This window comes from Micropterus salmoides, unplaced genomic scaffold (assembly GCF_014851395.1).
Source record: "Micropterus salmoides isolate LMB-PRFRI ecotype aquatic unplaced genomic scaffold, ASM1485139v1 Ms_hic_scaffold_9, whole genome shotgun sequence".
Taxonomy (NCBI): domain Eukaryota; kingdom Metazoa; phylum Chordata; class Actinopteri; order Centrarchiformes; family Centrarchidae; genus Micropterus; species Micropterus salmoides.
Window position 1 is genome coordinate 11406327 of NW_024044681.1, and position 21915 is coordinate 11428241.

General features: G+C 38.6%; 1 protein-coding gene across 1 annotated transcript in view; it reads left to right on the top strand.

Annotated features, from left to right (window-relative positions):
* doc2b (double C2-like domains, beta) overlaps positions 1-21915 on the top strand; it is a 126465-nt gene that overhangs the window by 88770 nt on the left and 15780 nt on the right. Inside the window, exons 3-5 of the mRNA XM_038709404.1 lie at positions 293-367; positions 13790-13899; positions 17414-17540. Of these exons, the coding sequence (XP_038565332.1) occupies positions 293-367; positions 13790-13899; positions 17414-17540 (312 nt within the window). The remainder of the gene's footprint in view (positions 1-292; positions 368-13789; positions 13900-17413; positions 17541-21915) is intronic.

Sequence of the window (21915 nt, forward strand, 5' to 3'; positions counted from 1 at the left end):
TCCAGAGGATGCAACCTTTCTATTTTGGACAGTGCATGAGTTTTCCTTTTGTGCCACTATCAGATTGTCAAGCTGTCTCATTTGCATTCAAGATATTAGATCTGATGGGCAGATTTTAAATTAAATTTGCTATTTGTGGTCCCAGAAGATGAAATTAAATGTTTATTGTGAGGTGTAATTAACATTGCTGTCTCTAGGAGCTGCTAATGAGGGTGTTTAGACAAGACATAGACTAGACTTCAGAATTTTCTATGTTCATGATTCATGATGACTTGTCGTGTTTAATTCACAGGGTCTCAAGCCGATGGACCACAATGGGCTTTCCGACCCCTATGTCAAATTGCACCTACTGCCAGGAGCCAGCAAGGTGAGCACCATGTTAATTATTATACATCTCTGCAGGATTTTCTGACACTCCAAGACTGCATCTCTTTTTATATCATTACAGTTTTCTACTGCTCTTCCCAAAGAAAATGTGATTAGTTCGGTGTCTACTTGATCCTTGGATTTACAGTACATAAAGTTAGCCTTTTTTTATGTTTAGCCTGATTTAGCATAAAGACTGGACGCAGGCTATCCTGGCTCTGTCCAAAGTAAATTAATAGGCTACACCTAACAGCACCTCTAAAGCTCAGTAATTAAAACATTTAATTTTCTCAATCTGAACTGAAAGAGAAATGTAAAAGCTACTAGACAGAACCAGGCTAGCTGTTTCTACCTGCCTCCAGTCTTTATGCTAAGCTAGACTAACCATGTTTTGACTCCAGCGCCATACACAACACACAAACATGAGAGTTATATCAATCTTCTCATCTCATCACACAAAAAAAGTCAAATAAGTGTGTTTCCGAAATTGTTGAACGATTCCTTTAAGTTGTGATTTCATGATCACAGGAACACAAAGCAAGTTATAAAGTAGTAACAAAAACAACAACAGAAGGATGTTGCTTGGTGTCTTTTCAGTTTATCATTGGGAAAGCCAGGCATAGCTATAAGTGGATTAAATTCTTTAACTTTGTTTAAATGAGCTTTGATGGGTCAACAAAGTTCCCTGATGTCTGAGTTATCATAAATATATCTATCCCTTCTTGTGGTTTTCTGGGATCTGTGAATAGACCCACATGAGGAGAAGGTTAATAATCTATTTCATGACTCGGGGAGCACTGCGGTGAATGTATATACAGTGCAAGGCTTCATTAATGTAAACAACATTAACAGACCGACATAATGTACCCACTTACTAATAATGTGTTTAACTTGTGAAGACTGTGGCTCGCATCATCATGCTGGCAGCCAAGCTTTTATCTGCTCAGTGTCACCAGTGGACGTATATGAATAGACGGAACTTATGATCGGTTGAATAAGAGACATTAAAGCTCCCATGAGTCTCCACCTGTCAGACCCAAATCACTGCTTTTCCACCAATACGATCAGAAAATGCACATATATGAATCCAAGACGGTAATGCATCGCACATTTCAATATACAGACTCATTGGTTGTTTTATGAGACGATGAATTCTTTAATTTGCTTACGTCTGACAGGAGGCCTTGAATTAATCCTTTCATTAAAGTCCTCAAATCTAATATGGATCCTTTGAATGAGTACATTCCACAAAAGCAGCTTATTGAAAGCTAAAGCTGTGTGATTATCCATCCACCTGACTCACATCTCTTTTTCTTCTAATACCTTTTCAAACTCATCTCATTTGTTCGTTAGATCTGAACTTTGTAATTGTTAAGAACCTGCTCTTGACAGTGAACTTCAGCTTAGCCTTCGACTACCATTATGTGTCTAGTTATGCCTGACAGAACAAGAAGGATGAATATCCATGTAACTGTGTTCTTTACTCATTTCTTATGATGTGTAATTTACTGGTGATCATTCTTTAAACTTTACAAGGAAAGAAAAGTCAGTGCTAACAACAGGCAAGACAAACAGTGTGTGTCTGCTGTACAATTAAAGTAAATTATGCTTTTTTAAGTTGGCTGCAAGAACAAACACTATAATCTAAGCCTGTTAGGAATGACTGCTTAGCCCCAAAGATAAAGACCAAAATGCTCAAAAACTGACAAAATAAATTATAATAATAACAGGAAAACTTCTCAATTATTCGATTGTTAGTGGAGTAAAAGTTTTGAAGATTTGCCAGATAGTGACACCAGAGCAAAGGCCATGTTGTTGCCTACATTGAAAGGGTTCATCCTCTGTGAGGTGTCCATTTAGACTCAGCTTGTCAGGCTCGGTTTTCTAGCTGTATTTTGTCAGCCTCAGCTGTACTCAGGCTCAGCTGCACAACAGCACGCTGAAACCATACTTCCAATACAGTGAAGAAAAAGGCGCCTGCTCTGCACAGAGTTCTGTGCTGATTTCTAGTCAAGATTATGGTTGTTGACTGTAGACCTACATGCTAAAATATGAAAAAAATATGAAAGAGAGTATGACAGTCACACACTAGATTTTGGAAGTAAGAACAACATACCTACACTGCTGTCAATGACTGAAACGGAAAAGTCTCTTTCCAACTACAAAGGTGGGTGTGGTCAGGTGTGGTCTGTTGTACTTGTCACCACACACAGTTGTGATGTTGTGTTGTCACCACTAATTGTCAGTGCAAGCAGGATTTTTAGACTGGCTACCAGTTGCTCTTAACATTAGTTCAGTAGTAAATCACTAAAACATGCAAGGAATTCAGTCATAGTTTTTCTGAAGGTGTCCTGTCACGAACTCAAATGGTGGACAAATTGACATAAAAAAGGCAGGGCAAGAACAAAGCCGTTAAGATCCATCCTCTGGGTACGAATGATATCACAGGAATGTCTGTACCAACTTTCATATCAATACATCCAATAGGATAAGATATTTCACTTTGGACCAAGCAATGGACAGACCAATGGACATAGCAAAGAGCCCAACACCTAGCATGGCTAAAGGTAAAATAGTGTAGCAGTCCAGAAATGTTTTTAGAGATCCTGCCATAGATGATGAAGAGAAAAAAACACCACAACAACCATTTACAAGTGTTGTAGCTGATACCTCTTTTCTATTGCTTAAGCGTGCAGTAGATTTCATGATAAGAAAGTCTGCAGAGCTGCTATAATTATTGAAAACCTGTTGATTTACTACTCAAATTTACATCAACAAACACTGCAGCTCTGACAAACTGACTTCTCAATATTATATAAGTGACAGTTGCATTATACATTACATTCTCTACATAATCAGTCAGGGCTGCTCTTCTGGATCTCTGAACTCTGAGCTGAAGGCTCCAGATAAACTCAATAAGTCTGTTAGATCTCTGCAGACAGATGGAAACAGTCATCATGTCTGCTATGCATATACCACCCTTTATTGTTAGCAATACTATTCATCCACTGTATGCTCAGCCAGACAATGTGTTGTTGTGCAGTCTATGTACAAAACACAGAGTTAATAACATTTTCACTCTCGTCTTCATAGCTGACTGGAATACATTACTGACTGCTTCATGTGTGCAGACACTCAGGGCGCTTTGTTGTGACACACTTTGTTTCCTCGGAATTTAAAAGTGTACTAATTAGTGAGACTGCACAGATAGAGTTGTGATTATTAGCATGAGAATGGGTAATTAGCCATTCAGAAAAAGAGAAAGCCCAGGGCCTGACAACTGTAATGAAACAGTAGCATAATAATTGTCACACAACACATGGAATAGGCCCATAAAACAAATCAACAGTCTGCATGCTGTTGGTCTGAATTGGACAGCTCCTCCCCTTTTAATGACTTGATATACACTATAACTGTATATACCAACTGTGATATCATCTGTGATAACATCCATCCAAAAGATTTGGTTCAGAGCAAGATTTTGCAAAATCAGACCAAATTGCTGTGAATATATGCAACACACTCTAAGGATGATTCAGATGATTTGATACTGGCAGCAAAATTAGTGTGTTGTTACCAAAAGAACCCACAGAGTAGGGTTGACACAGCAAAAACACCTATCCATGGTTATGACGGTCTGACTTTTGGAAATGTTTGTCAATTCTCCTTTCAGCAGAAGTAAACATGAGGATGCTTGCTTAGAAAAATGTCTTGAAAATCTTATGTACATATACTCACTTGCTGTGGTTTGACTCTAAAAATATTTTTGTTTTGAGATTATTGAACCAGATTTCATTATTTTGTTAGAAAACCACATTAAAACATCTGTTCAATGTGAAAAAAAAAAGCACCTACCAGTCTCTCACCAGCAAGCTGCTGGATATTTCATGCATTAACTGGAATGTGTGGTTTTAAGGGTAGTTACATGCTCGAGCTATTTATTGATGAGCACACAGGCACAGTGACCTTCATCATCACAATGAGGATGCCAGGTTTTTTACCAACAACAAAATCAAAACTTTTAGTGACTGCTTTTATCTGGCAATGCGCTACCGAAAGACAGTGTACATAAGTAACGTAACATAAACTGTTCAAGACATGCAGCACAAATTATTCGTTTTACATTTCTGTTTGTTTACAAATTGTATAAATGAAACCCATTGTGTCAATTACTTAGCTTTAGATGTATCGGTAGGTGTATTTTTTCCACTTTGGACATGGGCAGGCTAGCTGTTTGTCCTGCTTGCTTGCTTTATGCTAACTATTTCCTAACTCCAGATCTATACTTAATCCATAGAAATGAAAAAAGAAACAACAAAATGTTGAATTGTTGATCTGTGATAATGTGCATTAAAGACAAACTCGTTACACACTCTTGCTCCACTCTGACCTCCATGCCCTTATGTTTTGTTTTGCTGAAGGACACAATACGTCCTGCACTGGTACTAAAGCATGCTGCTGGTGCTGGTTGCTGGTTGCCTGCTGGTTGTTGATGGCCGGTGCGCTGATAGCAGGTGATGCTATAGATAGAAGTAAAATGAACTTGATACAGAGGGTTGTGGGTGTATTGGTGCAGGTAAAGAGGGGGGTGGTTCTGGGATGCTGGGACGCACTGCTGAGCTTTCTCTTTAGGGAAGACTTATCATAGCCTGTACTCTTTCACTCACACTGAAAACATTTCCTTTTCTTCGGTAAGATAGAGACATGCATGGAATAGATTATCATACTAAAGATGTAGCTAATTAGAGGTTGTTTGTAAGACTAATAGAGCTGGAGCTGGACTACTTAGCAGGCCATGGTATTCAGATGAAAGTGTCAAGCCAGTGGGGCCAGCTGATGTAGGTTAACCATAAGCACATCCAATGTTGATATAAAGCCACCGTTTATTTGCTTTTTGCCTGGGTGAGTGAGAGATTTAAAGATGTTAAAGGTACATCAAGTCAGGGTTGAGAATGGTGTCACTTGTCAGAGGACCTAGTAGATTTAAGTCAGCACAGCCTGAAACCCACTGCAGGTCCTAAATGACAGGTCAAAACATCATCATTTAACATGAATACTAAGCTTCCAGTAGGAATGCTCACCCAACTATGTGTACTGATAACTAACTATAACTATGTGTTCTGTCCTGGACCCCTTCTCTCATTATTTGTAGCCTTTAGTGTTTACCATCATTCACTGCTCATTTCTTCAAAGGCTGAAAGATGCACACTTTTTGTTATCTACAACATTGAGTTTGGCTTGGTCCTTCAGCCATCTGCTACTCCTGCCAGCTCTGTGTCCCATCCCTTCTGATAAAGTGGGACTGTGCGTCTTCTGTGAATGAATGTCACGGCATCACAGTCGGCTCTCACGTCTTCAAAATATTTTGTTTACTCGCAGTTTCTAAGCTGATGTAAATGTACTAATAAAACTTTCTGAACAGCACACAGTAATGTTTAGTTATGTGACAAGTTTTTGATCACCAGCAAAAGCCTGGTTTCTGCACTGTACTTGCTTGAGATCATTTGACAGTGCACATAGAGTGACCAGTGTCACATCGTTTTCCAATGATTGGTTTGAGTTTAAGGGGTTTTCGATTATTTATGTGTCCTGCCATGGTGGCTATCACCACTAATGCCAACTACCCTTTCAGCTTAGTTAGAGAGTAGCACAACAGGCATGTATTTATAAGAAATGTCATGGATTATTTTACAGGTAAGTGAAATAAAATGCTCCATGAGAGCATTGGCTTCTTGAGATTTGTTTCCTGTCTCAGTAGAAGGTCTTACAGAGGCCTTTGCATATTCCTGCCAATAAAACAAGATGACCTCACCTTCTCCCTGCTCTGATATTCCCTCAGCTTGCTCTCAAAAATAATCATTAGGCTCGGTCTAAGAGCCTCATTAAGACCCACTAAAGAGGTCATAAGTTCTGCTTGCACTCTAATCAGAAGTGAAGTTTCACGCTCTGCTGCAAAGCCAGATCACAGTTTTGTCTCCTTTGAGACCACAATCATACTCAATGAAATGGCAGTAATTATTCCAGATTAAACAGTCGATTATTGAGAGGGATTAAATACTGTAAAATGATGATGTTTTCACAGGACAAGGTGATTAACGAATGTGGCATACAGTAGCTACAGCATTTCAGCATTTTTTATACTAGTAATAATTAAAAATTATTAAATAGTTATAGGTCAATTTTGTGATCTTATGGTGATAAATACAGGCATCAATGAATAAAATGATAAATTAATATTTCAATGTTTCAATGTTTGACATTTGTGTAAGAGATCAATCAGCTTAGGGAGGATGAAATAGATTCCTCATGAACAAAACTCCAGCGTTTATTAATTGCATATTGTATTTTGCCACAATAAAAGCAATATTAGAGGAAGTGGGAATAAAACCCTAACCCTAACCCTAACCCTGACCCTGACCCTAAAATCAATGCTAAAATGTAATTGTACAAACACATTCACATACATGCACAGAGACACTAAACAGCTCTTTTTTAGATAGCCTTGAAATGAAGTCATTTTCATCTTTGGTAAATTAATCATTTTATCCTCAAAATACACCACTGATATATATGTATAGTAACAAAGGGATAAACCGTGTCTGGTTATTACAGTATGTCATGTACTGTGTACTATGTACAGTATATATTTATTCAGCAGTTCCTTCTGGTTGCACAAAAATCTGGACCCTGTACATAAGCATTCGCAACGGGCCATTCCCCCAAACTTTTTCCGAGGAGCTCCACGAGTGACGACGGGGTTAGCGAGCCAAACGCCAGGGGTAGCTACCGAGCCGGCCAGCCAGTCACACTCACTAAACCCCTCTGGTCCCACAGTCACATAGACCACTGCAGCCAACGCAGCAGAGACTCCAGCAACAATGGCAGAGGAAACAGTAGTTGTTAGATTTTCGCGCCACTATTCTGTCTTTACATCCTAAGTAATGCTAAAACGCTTTAACTTAAATAAAGAGACATCTGGTGTGTGTTGCGTTGAACATCGCGTCGCGGCCCAGTCTTAAGCTTGATTTATACCTGCGTAGGGTCTATGTGCATAGCTACGCCGTAGGCTACGCACGTAGCCAGGCATTTATACTTGTGCGTCGGTGTATCCGTCATTCTGCAATTACACCCCCAAACACTAGTCGGCAGTAATGCTACAGGGTCCACTGTGTTGACTTTTTCCGTCCGAGCAGGCTAACTTCTGGTTTAGCGCTCCGCTAATGTGAATGGTTGTATACGTGCGGCTGGTGTAGCCTTTTCAAATGTTATCGACCGAATGGATCACATTCTGATAGTGAAACGAGTCATTTCGCTCGGGTTGTGACGGTTAAATATATTGATCCACCGTGTTACAGCTGCCGTTTTGGGCGCTAGTAAAAGTTACTACAAAGCACGGAGCACTTCCAGACGGCTCGGAGGCATTGCCCAGCCAACCAATCACAGTGCTTACGGTCCGCGTCGACTCAACATGTAGTTATGTTTTTGAGGAGGTGCACGTCAGGCGACAGCATAGCCTCTGCATAGCCCCCTAGCCTACGTCATCACCTACGCCGTCGTTTCGACGCAGAAGTATAAATTAAACTTTATGCCCCTGCTGGTCACTAGGAGTTGTCTATCAGTGGGGTACAAACTTAACACCCACCAAGTGTCAAATGCTCCAAACAGCAAGGTCAGCCACACTGCCTGTTAACTTTATGGTGATATAACGTGTGCACACCTCAACTTTATACTGTGTTTGGCCTTTGCAGCAGCCATTTGGTGTGTCACTTTGGGATGAATTGCAAGACTGGTTGCAGGTTTTCTAACATAAATGTGTTTAATTATCTCAGCCATGACAAAAGGCTCATACAGCATAAATAATATCACCCAAAGCGGCCACGCCCTTAACTTTGAGCCTTAATATAATTTGAAAGAATGAGTTAATAAAAATTCATTCCCGTATAGTTAGATAGTAGAAATTGACTAAAGAGACCAAAACCATATTATGTACTAAAAGTCAGTGGATAACCAAATTAAGGTCTGGGGCCTGGGGTCCATGAATGTCTGTACAAATTCAGAATGGATCAATGAGGAGAACTGACTAACATAGAATAACCATAGAGCCGCTAGACTTCTAACAAAGTTTTTAACAGAGAACCCGCCACAGTGAATTTCCACCTCAATAATACTGTAAATGTTTTAATTTTAATATCTAAAATTGACTTATTCTATACATAAAATAGTGTAAAAAGGTTTTTGTTTTGTTCTTGACAGATTCCCATCTCATTGGACTTAACAACCTGTCTGTTTTTGCAATATTAGGAGTTATTCCAAACTGTATAACATAATATTAAAACATATTTACATCCCTTAGAAGATGTATTTCATTCTAAATATTTCACTAATACATTTTGTTACATCTCAGCCTATGCAAAAAGTTGTATAAAGTTTCCTGTGTTTGTAGAGGAGCTTTGTTGAATCAGGTAATGTGCTGACTCTGTCTGTAACAGATAACACAATGGAGACACAGTTTAGGACCAGCTGCTTTCGGCTGGTTAAGTTAAACACCTGTTGGGATTAAAATCGGGTTACTGAAATGTCCAAAAGTACCATGTGTGCGCCTCCAGATGCTCCCTCCTACACAAGTCTGTGTTTCTGTCCCACTGCCTCTCTCCAAATTGAAGCTAGCGGGTACACAAGTCCAGAGGTTTATGCAAAAATACTGCAATAATTGTCTCTTTAGCCTCAGCAGCTGAAATGGCTTGTGACACCAATTGCTCATTTGTAGCACTGCCCTCCATCTGTGAGCAGCTGGTGGTGGTGAATTATTTCCCCTTTTAATGCATGCTGATCACACGTGTAGAGGAGAAAACTCAGGTTCGCTCTTTATGAAGTTAATTCACTGCTTTTATCACCCTGTTTTAAATCAGCAGCCTTTCACTCTGCTGCACACTGTTAAAGGGTTACTCTGGTAATTGTTTTAATTAAATACTTGTTGGGTTATCCCTTCAGGTCAACCCGCTTCATTGTGATTTATTGACATCCCTGCCCACAAGTAACTGTCATCTGACAACATTGTAATTCACCTGATCACTTCTTCTACTTTTTGCCATCCTGCCAACAATCCACTTAGTGACAGTCAGGCAGGACGTTTGAAATAATCAAGCCTCCCAGTCCCCACATCCCTCACATTGACCTTCATTGTAGATGGGAATACTGCTTTAGACAGTAATGAAGAAGCTGAATGGACAGGTACAATATCACATATTGGCTTGAATTATAAACAACATCTCTATGCTACATGTTAGTGTTCTTTTTTGCTTGTTGTCATGCATGCACACTGTAAAATTATTTTAATATTCATCACAACAATGCAGTTCAGTATTGGCTTGTGCAGCGACCTGTTTTCCTTTGTGTTTTTCTTTGTGATCTATGGTTCCTAGGAGCATTCACATAACTTAGCCTTTTTCAAACAACAAATGCTAATGTAGCTGTTTTTGTTATTTAAATGAATCTCTACAGGACAGGCACACAGAAGTTTACAACACATGATAGTAACACATGGATTAACGTGGTGTCGGCGTCGATGTGACGCACAAATTTTTGCCTGTTTGGGTTTTATCACCTTCTCCGTTCCTCTTCATAATTTTTATCGCTAAAGTTACTACCTCCTGATTGAGTTTGCTTGCTAGCTACGTCCAGATTTTGGGCGATGAGACCATGAATAGGGCCCTATGAAATACGTAATTTTTTTGCCAGATTCAGTATCATTTTTGCAAGATTCTGTGTTTTCTGCTAAAATGTTTCTGAATTCTGTTTTTATTTACAATTTACACACCTTTTGTCATCAGAAAGTGTGTAATCATGTGGTGGTGAATAAAATTTCAACAGTTCAATAAGAAAATACTACATATTGAACCGATATAAATGAATTTGTTTATTTTGTATCACAAAAATACTATATATTCAATTGTCCCCTACTGACAGCCTCCACATGCTGCTGAACACAGGAAATAGGTGGGTCTGACGAGGCTACTCTCACGTGGGCAGCGTGGATCCTTGTTTACAAAGCTTGACCAAACGAATGCTTTTAATTTTTTTTAACGGATTATCTGACTATGTCCACATATACATGAAATCTACAACAAGCTTGCATCTTCCATCTGCCAATGTGGTTTTCACATTTGTGAGGTTGATAATGTTAGCTTTTGTTAGCACGTCGTCTTCGATATGACAGTGTGTGTCAGAGGAGCCACTAAGCCATGCTGAAACAGCGACAGAGAGGACAGAAACAGCTCTGGTAAACAACAGAACAACATTGTGCGTCTGAAGTTCAAAATAATTGAACTTATTGAGCGGAAAATTTAACAGCTAAATGAATGAATGAATAAACTGTGAAAATCTGTGGCGACGGTGACGAAGGGGATGACATGCAACAAAGATCCTTAGCAGAAAATGAACTGGAGACAGAATTACATCATAGGCATTTTAGACCCCTAAGCCACCAGCACACACAACCTAAATTATTACGGATGCAACATTTTAATTGGAGTCCACAGAGTTCCCATTAATCTGATGTTCATCACACAACTGTAAATGCTTTCTCAGACAGTTTATTCTGAGAAGATTGAAAACATGTGTCATTTATAGAAAAAAAAGAACAGAGGACTGAAATAATACTTAAATTATAGAATAAAAATGTTATTTGCATTTTTACACAAAATGTTATTAGCTTCAAAAATGTAATTTTGAAGTATCTGTGTTTGTGTGTGTGTGTGTGTGTGTGTGTGTGTGTGTGTGTGTGTGTGTGTGTGTTTTCAACACCCTTCCTGTGGGAATCAACCACTGATTGAGGGAGAAACAATCAGCGAGAGGCTTATTATGTGGAACACTGCCATCAGACTTGCAAATAATCACACCAGCTAATTGATTGAATTCAACAGAATCAGATGTCCTCGCCCATGACTCACAACACAGTATCGTCTTCCTCATCTTGTCATGTTGAGCAGCGTGCTCGGAGGATTTCCCCGCACACAGTGACAAAGCCGTGTCGCTTGTCACAGTCATTTTTCTTAATCTCGCTAGATTGCAATTGATGCACCTCTGGCAAAGTAACTCATTGAAAATGCTACATTAACCGTCTGATGGTTACTGTGATATTTATTGATGCAATTCTTGATATGCAAGCCACTCACTGACTTTGAGTTTTTTGTCTGATACACAAGCTCTGAGGATATACCACAGTAACACAATCCCCATCTTTCGTCTTCTTTATTTCATGTATTTTCTTCCTTGTGGAAACATGGCGCCTTTATTACCCACATTGCAACCCCATCCCTAACCTTAACCCAGTTCAGTCAGAGGTTTGGGTGTTTTATGCTAGTAACAATGTAGCATTAAACCTAGGCTTAAGCAGAGATGAGGAGCGAGCTACAGAGGTTTAGTTAGCTCATTCCTCCACCCCCCAAATTGTCTTTTCATTTTTATTCATTTCATCTTCAGCCATGACTGACATGTGACACCACTCGAGGCAATATATCAGACTTCACGCAGCTCCCTTTAGAACCACAAAATGCTTTATACAATGTTTTGATCTATATTAGTGCTCCCCAAAACCAGTGGACACACTTTGATGTGTAAAATCAGTGTTCTCCTTTAAGGTTCTCTGCATCAATATGTATGTATGTATGAGTGTTGTTTAAATCAGTGGTTCTCAAACTTTTTCACATCAGGGACCTCTAAACTAACACAAATTAGACCAATGACCCCCATTTGATTTGGTTTTGTTCCAGAGGGTTCCCCATCTTTTATTACAGAAAGTGTATAAAAACCCGTGACCAAAATAGTCCAACATTCTGTCACTGTGCTACTTACAGATAGAATTATAAAGAAAATAAAGTATTCTCCTTTTTGCTGGGGACCCCCAGAAACCCCTCAGCGACCCCTGGGAATCCACAGACCCTAGTTTGAGAACTACTGGTTTAAATTTTACTATTTTAACCTGTAATTTTAGGCTTTGCACCTAATAGATCACTAACTGACTTAGTTGTTGTTTTTTTGGTACAGTAGGCCTATTTGTCTTCATTTGTAGACTACTGCAATGTAACATTTTTATTTTTAAGAGATAAATTGATATTGAGTATGATAAGAGAGGATCCATGTAAATCTCATGTCTACAAGATGTCTACAGAGCTGGAGTCAGGATGTGTTTAACCTCTCATATTCTAAAGGAAGGGGGAATCAGCCCGCCTGGCTCTCTCCAAAGTTACAAAATATGCTCACTAACACTAATTAAATGTTAAAGCGATAATTTGTGGGTTTAGAGGGAGTTAGGTATGTATTTCTTGGCAAACAACAATCAGCCACAGGGAATGTGCCAAGCTCTTGTTGTCAGAGAGAGGTTGCCAGGTTTGGCACCATCATGTGCAGAAGCTATAACCGAAACCTGTGCTTGTTCACCGAATCCGCCAGCCTGCACTTCAGCCAGTCGGTGGCAGGTGGATGGCAAGAAGCAGTTACAGCATGGCACTCCCCCTGAATCAACCAATTGTTGTTTTTACATTTATGTAAACATATTTTTTAAATGCACAATGTAAATAAGACACCTTTAGGGGTTTTGGTAGGTATATGTATCCCTTTGGACAGAGCCATGCTAGCTTTTTCGAGTCTTAATGCTAAGCTAAGCTAACCACATCCTGATTCCAGCCCAATACTCCTTTTAAAGTGCCAAATTTGAAAATTATCTCTAGTTTGGATCGGATACAAGAACTGGTTGTTGTCTGATCTTCCTATTTGAACTTTTGTTATTGATAAATATTACTTATTAGGCTATGTATTTTGTAGTGTATTAATCCAGTACTTCGTACTTTTCAGGTTTCTATTTAATTCTATGGATCTTATGATACGTTACTTGTTGCATTGTATGTATGTATTTTCTTAGGTGTATGTTGTTTTGTTACTGTACTGTTGCAGCCTATGGCTCAAACGTGAATGTAACGCCTGACAAATGTCTCTGACTGGAACGCGGTTTTCTCCAAAAACTGTAGTGCTGACAGAAACAGAAACAGAGTGAGCCAGAGCTGAATAATTGTAACTTTTGTTTAACTTCAGTGTATTCAGCATCATTCACCTGCATTTCTTTGATTATGCCTGTCACTTCATGTAAATGCAGTCTGCTGTGTATTCTTCATTCCCGACAGTGTTCAATATGCAGCACTGAGCTTGCGTTTGCATATTTGCCACCAGACGTCAATGCATTGACAAATTTTCACCAGCGCGAAGAGGCTTTGTACATTTTCAGGGATGTTTGTATAATTCTGGCAGCATTTCAATGAAACTTGACACCTGACAGATGTGCTCTCTTGAGCTGTACGGGGGAGCCACCAGTTAGTCAATCATGATGTTCAGTCCTGTTTAATGGCCAACTTTTCCTTTTGTCTTTCAGGCCAATAAACTTAGAACCAAGACCCTGCGCAACACACTCAACCCTGTATGGAGCGAGACCTTGACCTACTACGGCATCACTGACGAGGATATGGTCCGCAAAACACTCAGGTACTCCCAGTGTATGCCCTATGTGTGCCCAGAATGAAAAGACAAAGAATGCAGGAAGGAAAGAATAGGGAAAGTAATTAAAGCGATTGGAAGAGATGGGAGGAACAAAATGAGAGGGATGGAAGGGGAGAAAAAGAGGGTAGGAAGGGAGAAAGGAAAGGGAGGAAAAGAAGGGAGGAATCAAATGAAAGCAATGGAAGGAAGAATTGAGAGGGGTGAAGTGGAAAAAAGAGGGAAGGAAAGGGGAGGTAAATGAAAGTAATGGAAGGGAGGAGAAGCAAGGATGGACAGAAGGAAAGGGAGGGAGGACATAAACGATTGAAGGGGAGGGAAGAAAAAGAAGGAAATAGAGGTGAAAAAACATTAAAGGGAAAGACACAAGAAATGATCGAAAAGAAAACAAGAAATGAGAGAAGGGAAACAAAGGGGAAATAGGGAAGGAAATTAAAGGAATGGAAGAGAAGAGAAAGAAAGTGGGCGAAGGGAAAGAGAAAATATATTTCCTTGTTTTGATATGTTTAATCCTTAGCTGCTGTAGATCTACTTTTGAAAGGGTTTAAAAATAATTTTCAGGGAGCAGTGATATTTTATAGTTTCTGACTCTGAAGGTAAATCACTTTATTACAGCCTGTATTTGGCAACAGCCGTTTTAGCCAGAAATGACTGGTGTCGTTATTTTACCTGTGGATTCCTTTTCTCTACAATTTATGATGTGTGCCAAGGCGAACCAGAACGTGTGATATCCCCAGTTTAACAGCCGGGAAATCCTTTGTTTATGCAATCTCTAAGCAGTACTTTGGTGTGGGTGAAAAAAACTTTGTTGGTTATTTATATTTCACTACAACACCTGAGAATAGACAGAAGTCTCTACTTCCCATGATAAACATGACACTGTTACACAATGCAAGTGTTACTTTACTGTTCTTTGCTACTTTATTTTTACCAAAGTGTTAACACTGTGGTGGAAGTGGGTTATGTAATCATATGCGTAATAATTTTAGTAGCTACAGTACAGTGTACTATACTGTACTATACTATATCCCAATGAGAGATGGGCCGTATGCAGTAGAGGATTTCAGTTTGCTTAAATTTTTCTGTTTCCCCCCAAGCAACCACCAAGTGTGTGTGTGTGTGTGTGTGTGTGGGTGTGGGTGGGTGGGTGTGTGTGCGTGTGTTTCTAGTGTGGATGTGTCTCTGTTAACACACCTCCTACCTGTAGTTGTGACTTACTTCGCGTACTGGGGGCTCATAATATTATCCAACAAGACTTGCTGTATACTGAGAAAAACAGGTTTGATGGCAAAATAGGTACTGTCTGTTGTGGCCATGCCATTTGTAGGAATTTTTAAGCAATGTCAGTTTGTGGGTCTGTCGGACAGTCCACCAGTTTGGTCTAGACCAAAATACCTCAACATTTCCCCCTCACAATTAATCGTAATAACTTTGGTTATCCTTTAACTTTTCATCTAATGTTATCATCAGGTCAAAATTTGAATTTGTCCAATACTTAGAGAAACATGCATTCCCATGGAGAGCAATTTTAACTGTGTTATTACTACATTGAGTACCATGATAACAATGAATGTCAGTAATATTGGCAACTTCACCGAGATGTAATCCGATGGACACTTGTCTGTACACAAGTCAAAATAGCATCTTGATTAAACACTTTCCAGGATCAATACTGTGAGTACGGCTCTTCATTTCTTTTTGTAAATTGAAATTTTAATTTAGCGCCACCTGTCCATGCAGCAGATCATTTATTTTTTATCCGATTTTGATTATGCCACATTCCAAGCTACCATGCTAATACATATTACTCATGCCATTGAGTGCGCGAAGGCTGCATGTTTTCCTCCATATGGTGGCCGATTATACAGAGAAAAACACTTGAAACAAACTCTCTGCATTTATTCGAAGACATAGATCGACTGAGAGCAGCGTTGTCCCACACCAGCAATTGACATTAATTATAAATGTAATGAAATGGCAGACAGGAATATAGATCTCCAGTCTAGAAAGTATAACTGAAGCTCAATGTACTGTATGTGTGCCTTTATCCATGTGGTTTTGAATTAAGAACTGCCTTTCACTTCACCATCATTATCTTTTGGAAGCAGTTATGTATTTAAGAATACACTGGCATACATACATTGATTTTTTCAACAAGGATGTTGTCATGCATTGGAAGGAGGATGTGTGTTGTGTCCATGTGTTCTGTGGAAAGAAAATGGACATGTAATGAAAATAAGCAAACAGGCTGAACGTACCATGCACCTTGGCACAATTCACTTCAAGCTGCACTAATTGAGTAAATAAAACAAGCACAGCGAGATATGTACAGTCGTGATTTGGTTTTAAATGATTTTGACATGATAATTTTTCATTTGAAATATCTCTCAACTTCTTCTCACCAAGTTTCCCCTCTCATTTTAGTATGTTTGAGTCTTTTCATCCAAATATGGCTGTATGCTTCCTAAAGCATAATTATCCCATCATTTTCTCTTGTGCTGATTGAGTCTGGCAAAACTCTTGTGAGCTCCTTCACTGCAGAACTACCAGGGTTTCACTGACAAAGACCACGGCAATAAATATTTTACTGTATATTATGGATGGAGGAGAGCCAAGATGGTGTAGGAGGAATGGATTAAGGGTCCAGATGGAGGGATGAGGGATGAAGAAGAAGAGTCGAGGGATGTGGGAATGAGCGCTGCACCTACATGCACATACCCTAATTTGGTCAGACTCATTTCAAGATTTCACTGCACAAACATCATGTTTAAGTGTGAGGCTAATCATATGCCAAAATATTTAGACACCAAAAAGCATCGACCGGTAAGCCTATATGTGGGAATGTTTCTTTCTTGCAAATGTTTGAGTTTTACCTCATAAATTTAGGGGAGACTGGGAATCATTGTAACTTTTAAGCCAGTGGGTTCAAAATGTGACAAATTAATTAGTGTTACTGTAATCTCTGCAACACAGACAGAAAATGCATTGTTTAGTCTCAAATACAAGGAGTGAAATGTTACAATTCACCCCATAGTCTGGGTTAGTTATGACATATCCTGTGATGAAATTTAACATTATGTAATAAGGAGTATTAGAAAAACATGATCAATTTGAGAGTTTTGTCTTGTAAATTTACAACTTTAATCTTAAGTTTTGATTTTTTTTTCTCGAAATATTACCCTCCTCCCATAATTTTAAATTTTAAATTTGGCGATCCCTACGGATAAGACATACTTCAATATGTTTGTGCGGAAATGGGATGTGTTCCAGGCATCGTCTATATACCCAAAACTAGTTATAAAACTAAATTTTGTCTTAGTGCTATGAGGCCATGAGAGTCAGTGGGAGTAGCTCTATAGTTAAGTGAAGATTTTGGTGAGAATTAAATCCCTTTGATGGAGGATGATGGGCTCCCGTGGTGGAAAATGACAGCAACAAAACCCCAACCTGAGCCTCCCTTAATTCATGTCTTTCTCTACTTGCTCTGTTCTTCTCCTCTCAGGATTTCAGTGTGTGATGAGGACAAATTCCGCCACAACGAGTTCATCGGGGAAACGCGAATCCCCCTCAAGAAGCTGAAGCCCAACCAAATCAAAAACTTCAACAACTGCCTGGAGAAACAGTTACCTGTAAGTCTAAAGTGCCTCACAGATATTTATGGTTTTTGATGTTACTGTAAACATGTGCTTTTGTGGTTATTTTCTTAATTTTCATAATTTAAATCTTAAAAGCAAAAACAGTGATTGGACAAAGTTGTATAATTAAATTTGCTTTGCAATAGTTGTTACACTAAAAGTTTGAATTATTTTCGCTAGATATTGTACTCTTCTCTACAGTACTATTCATCACTATACATTGCAAAACAATACTACACTATACTTCAGAATATACTATTATATAGTATACTCTAGAATATATTATGCTATACTTTACAATACTATAATATATGCTATTTATTCTATACTATATAATACTATAAATTTATATTATAGTATACTATACTACATACTATATACTATTTCAGTATGCACTACAATATACTCTAGTACATACTGTACTATACTCCAGAATATACAATACTATACTTTACAGTACTTCTAGTTTAAATACATTCACATATATATTTCAAAATAATATGACTAGCACATTTTGTACTCTATCTCTCACCTGTGTGTTGGTTACATTCCATGTTTTGTGTTAAATAATAACATAATCAATTTGACATAAAGGGCAAAATGTGTACTGCGTGTCTATATTTATATTAAATATTCAACACTAAACTAATCAGGAAATCAACACTGAACAATAGAGCAAGCACTTAAACATGTGGTTGGCCTAGGTGAATAACTGTCTTTTTGCTAAGTACGAATGCACTTAACTGTACTTATTTTAATGTACACCAGATTTTATTACAGAATATTATGTAAATCATTAGATGTAATGGCTGCAGGGTGGAAGATATTACATATGGGCCATTTTATTTTGAGGGACACAACATAGCAGCAATTGATGGGCAGCAATACTCCAACCTTAATGTGTGTCAGCTATGTCGGAATGTCAATAGATTAGTAGAAAGTACAAAAATAGTATACTATATTTTCCATATTCCTGTTAATGAAATAACTATAATGTGATCATTAATATGAAAAAATGGCAACATCTAATTTGTTTTTTCCTATCAAAGGATTATTTTTAATGATGTTATTATAATTAGAAAACTGACATTTCTATTGAAACAACATACCTAAATCCCCTCAGCTCGGTTTCTCAGAGCACATACATCTCACTATATGGCCACCATCCTCAATTTTCCTGTGCAATACTCTTAATTAATTCTTCAGGGAGAAACTCTGCACAGCTAAATGTGAAAACCCTTATTACAGTGTTGTATAGTGAGTAAAAACAGATAATATGTTGTACTGTTGGCATTGCTAATGTTTTATTAAATAGTTTTCGCAGGAACAGCATTTAATTGTGAGCTAATCGAAATGCCCAGTAATGCTAAATTCAGATAATACTGTTTGCATTTATCTCTTTGCAATAGTTATTTTACAACAAAAGATAACCAATCTCCAAAAGCAGTAGTTAGTTCTACACAATCAAAATATAAAATTAGCGTAATCTTGCCTAAGATGCTATAGATCCCAACAAGGCACAGCAAGGGTGTCCCATGTAATACATGTTAGTCATTACATGAAGAACACTAGTACAAACAACAGTATCTAGACATGACAGATTAGAGCATTAGGTTTTGAGCACATGAGTGGGGTGCGGGAGTGGATTATGTCTTATGAGAGCATGAGAGTGGAATGGAGTATCATTGAACTGTGATTGAATATCCTTTTCAAATTGCCTACACAGTTTATGGTTATAAAAAAAGAACGCAGTGTAATTCTGGATTGTCCATATTTGGAGTGTAGAGCACTGCCTTGTGTCTGGAGAGACAAATTCCTGTTGCTCCTCTCATATGCTTTGTTGTCTATGTGGGAGTGTGAACTAGCATCCAAAAATACAAAATATGCTCATGTATAACTGGTACCAAACAGCCACGGTGCTGCTTTTGTGCTTGATTTTGTCAAGGTTTATTGTACCTGCTACACTTCCAAAATTACCATATTTTACATGTTTTTATGGTGGTTATGGTGGTGGCTTATCATTTGTCATGCAATAATTATAGAGTGATATTGCCTGCGGAAATCACAGACACAGTGTTGGTGGAAAATCTAGATGGGTTTTTTTGTATAAAATCATGACACTGGCTAAAGCAGTTTACAATTTTTGCCTTTGTGGTATAAATCAGAATATCTAAATGTTAGGTGATGACAGGAGAAAAAGACGGATGACCTTAATGAACGCCACAAGCCGAAATTTGTTGTTGATGTTGTTCGAAAGTAGGTGACGAAAGACTGCACAGTGAGATCAGTTTGGAGAATCACAATAGATGCTGTCAGTGCTGAAATCTCACTCACATGTATTTCCATAGTCTCCACCACAAAAGCACACCGTGACAGTGGATTGCATGATGTTTCTAGCTGAATCCATACCTTCACCGTGACTAAAAGCAAAAAGAGAAAATTGGAGGTAGTCCTGATTGCCTGCAGCTTCTCAACAGCAATCTACAGCCAAGAGTGAATTGATTCACTTCCTTTTAGTAAGACTAGAGGAGGTTTTAATAAATCTGGTAGCTCAGACCATCACATCATGCAGTGGCTTTTTGAGTAGTTGTAGAGAAGATGTTTGCGTCAAACTCTTAAACTGTTTTGTATTTTTAGGGGTCGTCTGTTTTCTCTCAGTTAGGTTGCTTTGCTATTTTGCACCACTCTGTCGTATGTCTCACCCTAGCAACGGAGAGTATAAAGCACAGTTTGGCCATTTTCACATAGAAATGCTCCAAAGCAAAAGCAATGTCGCTGGTTACAGGGAGAAAGAGCTCGAGGCACAAAGCTTTCTGCTCTGCTTGCTCTTGAAGTAGCGGATAAGGAGTTCTGTCTGAACACAGGATGTTGTTTGCTATGCTGGGTAGAATAGAGCACAGAACATTTAATCATCTCATCCAGCAGCTTGCAGTGCCTGTTTTATTGATTGTTTTGGCCTGACAGTGGAGCATTTTGACTGCCTTGTCCAGCTCATAGCTAGTAAATCTGTATAATGGGCCTGTCACGGGTTAAAATATATGCAAAAAAACTACAAGTAGATGTAGCCTAAATATCTAAAAGCCATTCTACCAAATGTATACCATTTTAAATTGACTCAACTTCTCATCAGTAAATCAGCCAAATCACCGTGAATACTGGGAATTTATAGTGCTGCTAAAATGTATACGTGTTCAAGTTAAAGCACACAGGCCAGCACCCATGAATGATCAGCAAACATGTACCTGAGGGGACCGGGCTATTAAAATTTACACTGAAACAGGCTCAGGCACATTCAGGAGAGTATCTCCATTGATAGCTAGTTGCCACCATAAAAGGAGGAAGAGAAAAGAACTGTTATTTGTTGATAATCTCAAGGTACAGCTATGTCATTGCCATCACACAGCCATTAAATGTCTTAATGGCTATGTGATGTGTTATTTTGAGGGGACAGAAAATTTACACTGTTATACAAGCTGTGCACTCACTACTTTACATTGTAGCAAAGTGTCATTTCTTAAGTGTTGTCAAATGAAAAGATATAATTAAATATTTAAAATAATGTGAGAGGTGTACTCACTTTTGTAAGATACTGTATGTCTCTATTCCCTCAGCTCAGTTGGACAATGAACGGCTTAACTGTAAGAGATAGCCACATATTTACTCACCCTCTTGCCATTTTTTCAAAGTGGCAGGTTTAGATCCTGTTTTGGAATAGCACTTTGTCTCATTACAGTGCATAGAAACCAGTGTTAAAAAGCTGGTGATTTGTCTGCACTGGAAGCTCAGCATCAGCAGTTACGCTACTACTGAACTGGGCACATAAAAGGTTATGGCTCATTAGTGGTGGAGCTTAAGGTTATATGGTAATGTTGGTCGGTTCATTCAAAACCTGGATAACAAGATATCTTGACTAGTAATGAAACTGTGAAAGCATAGATATTCATGGTCCCCAGAGGATGATACCTAATTGATGACCTCTAAGCTTTCGTCTAACATCCCCATCAGGTCAAAATCTTCTCTTAAGACTTGAGCTCTGTCCCTTTGCTGTGGTGCTTCTGGCCACATGGCTCTTCCCATCAAATAAGGTTGGAAGCCAGTGAGGGATGAAGTTCTTCTTAGTGCATCTAAGCGATAAAGCTCTTGGCACATTAAACCTGCAATAACTGCTTTTTTGACCACTTGGGGGCTGTGGAAAAAAAGCTGTAAACAACATTTTCATACTGTATTATCACCTTATATTATTTTATCGTGAATTTGTTAGCAAACACTCGCCTTTTTTCAGATCAAGCAGTTAGGGATCAATATTAGCCATTCATCTGGAGTTGTGTTTCTGGTCTCCTGGTGAATGTGAGTCCAATGGAAAGTCAGG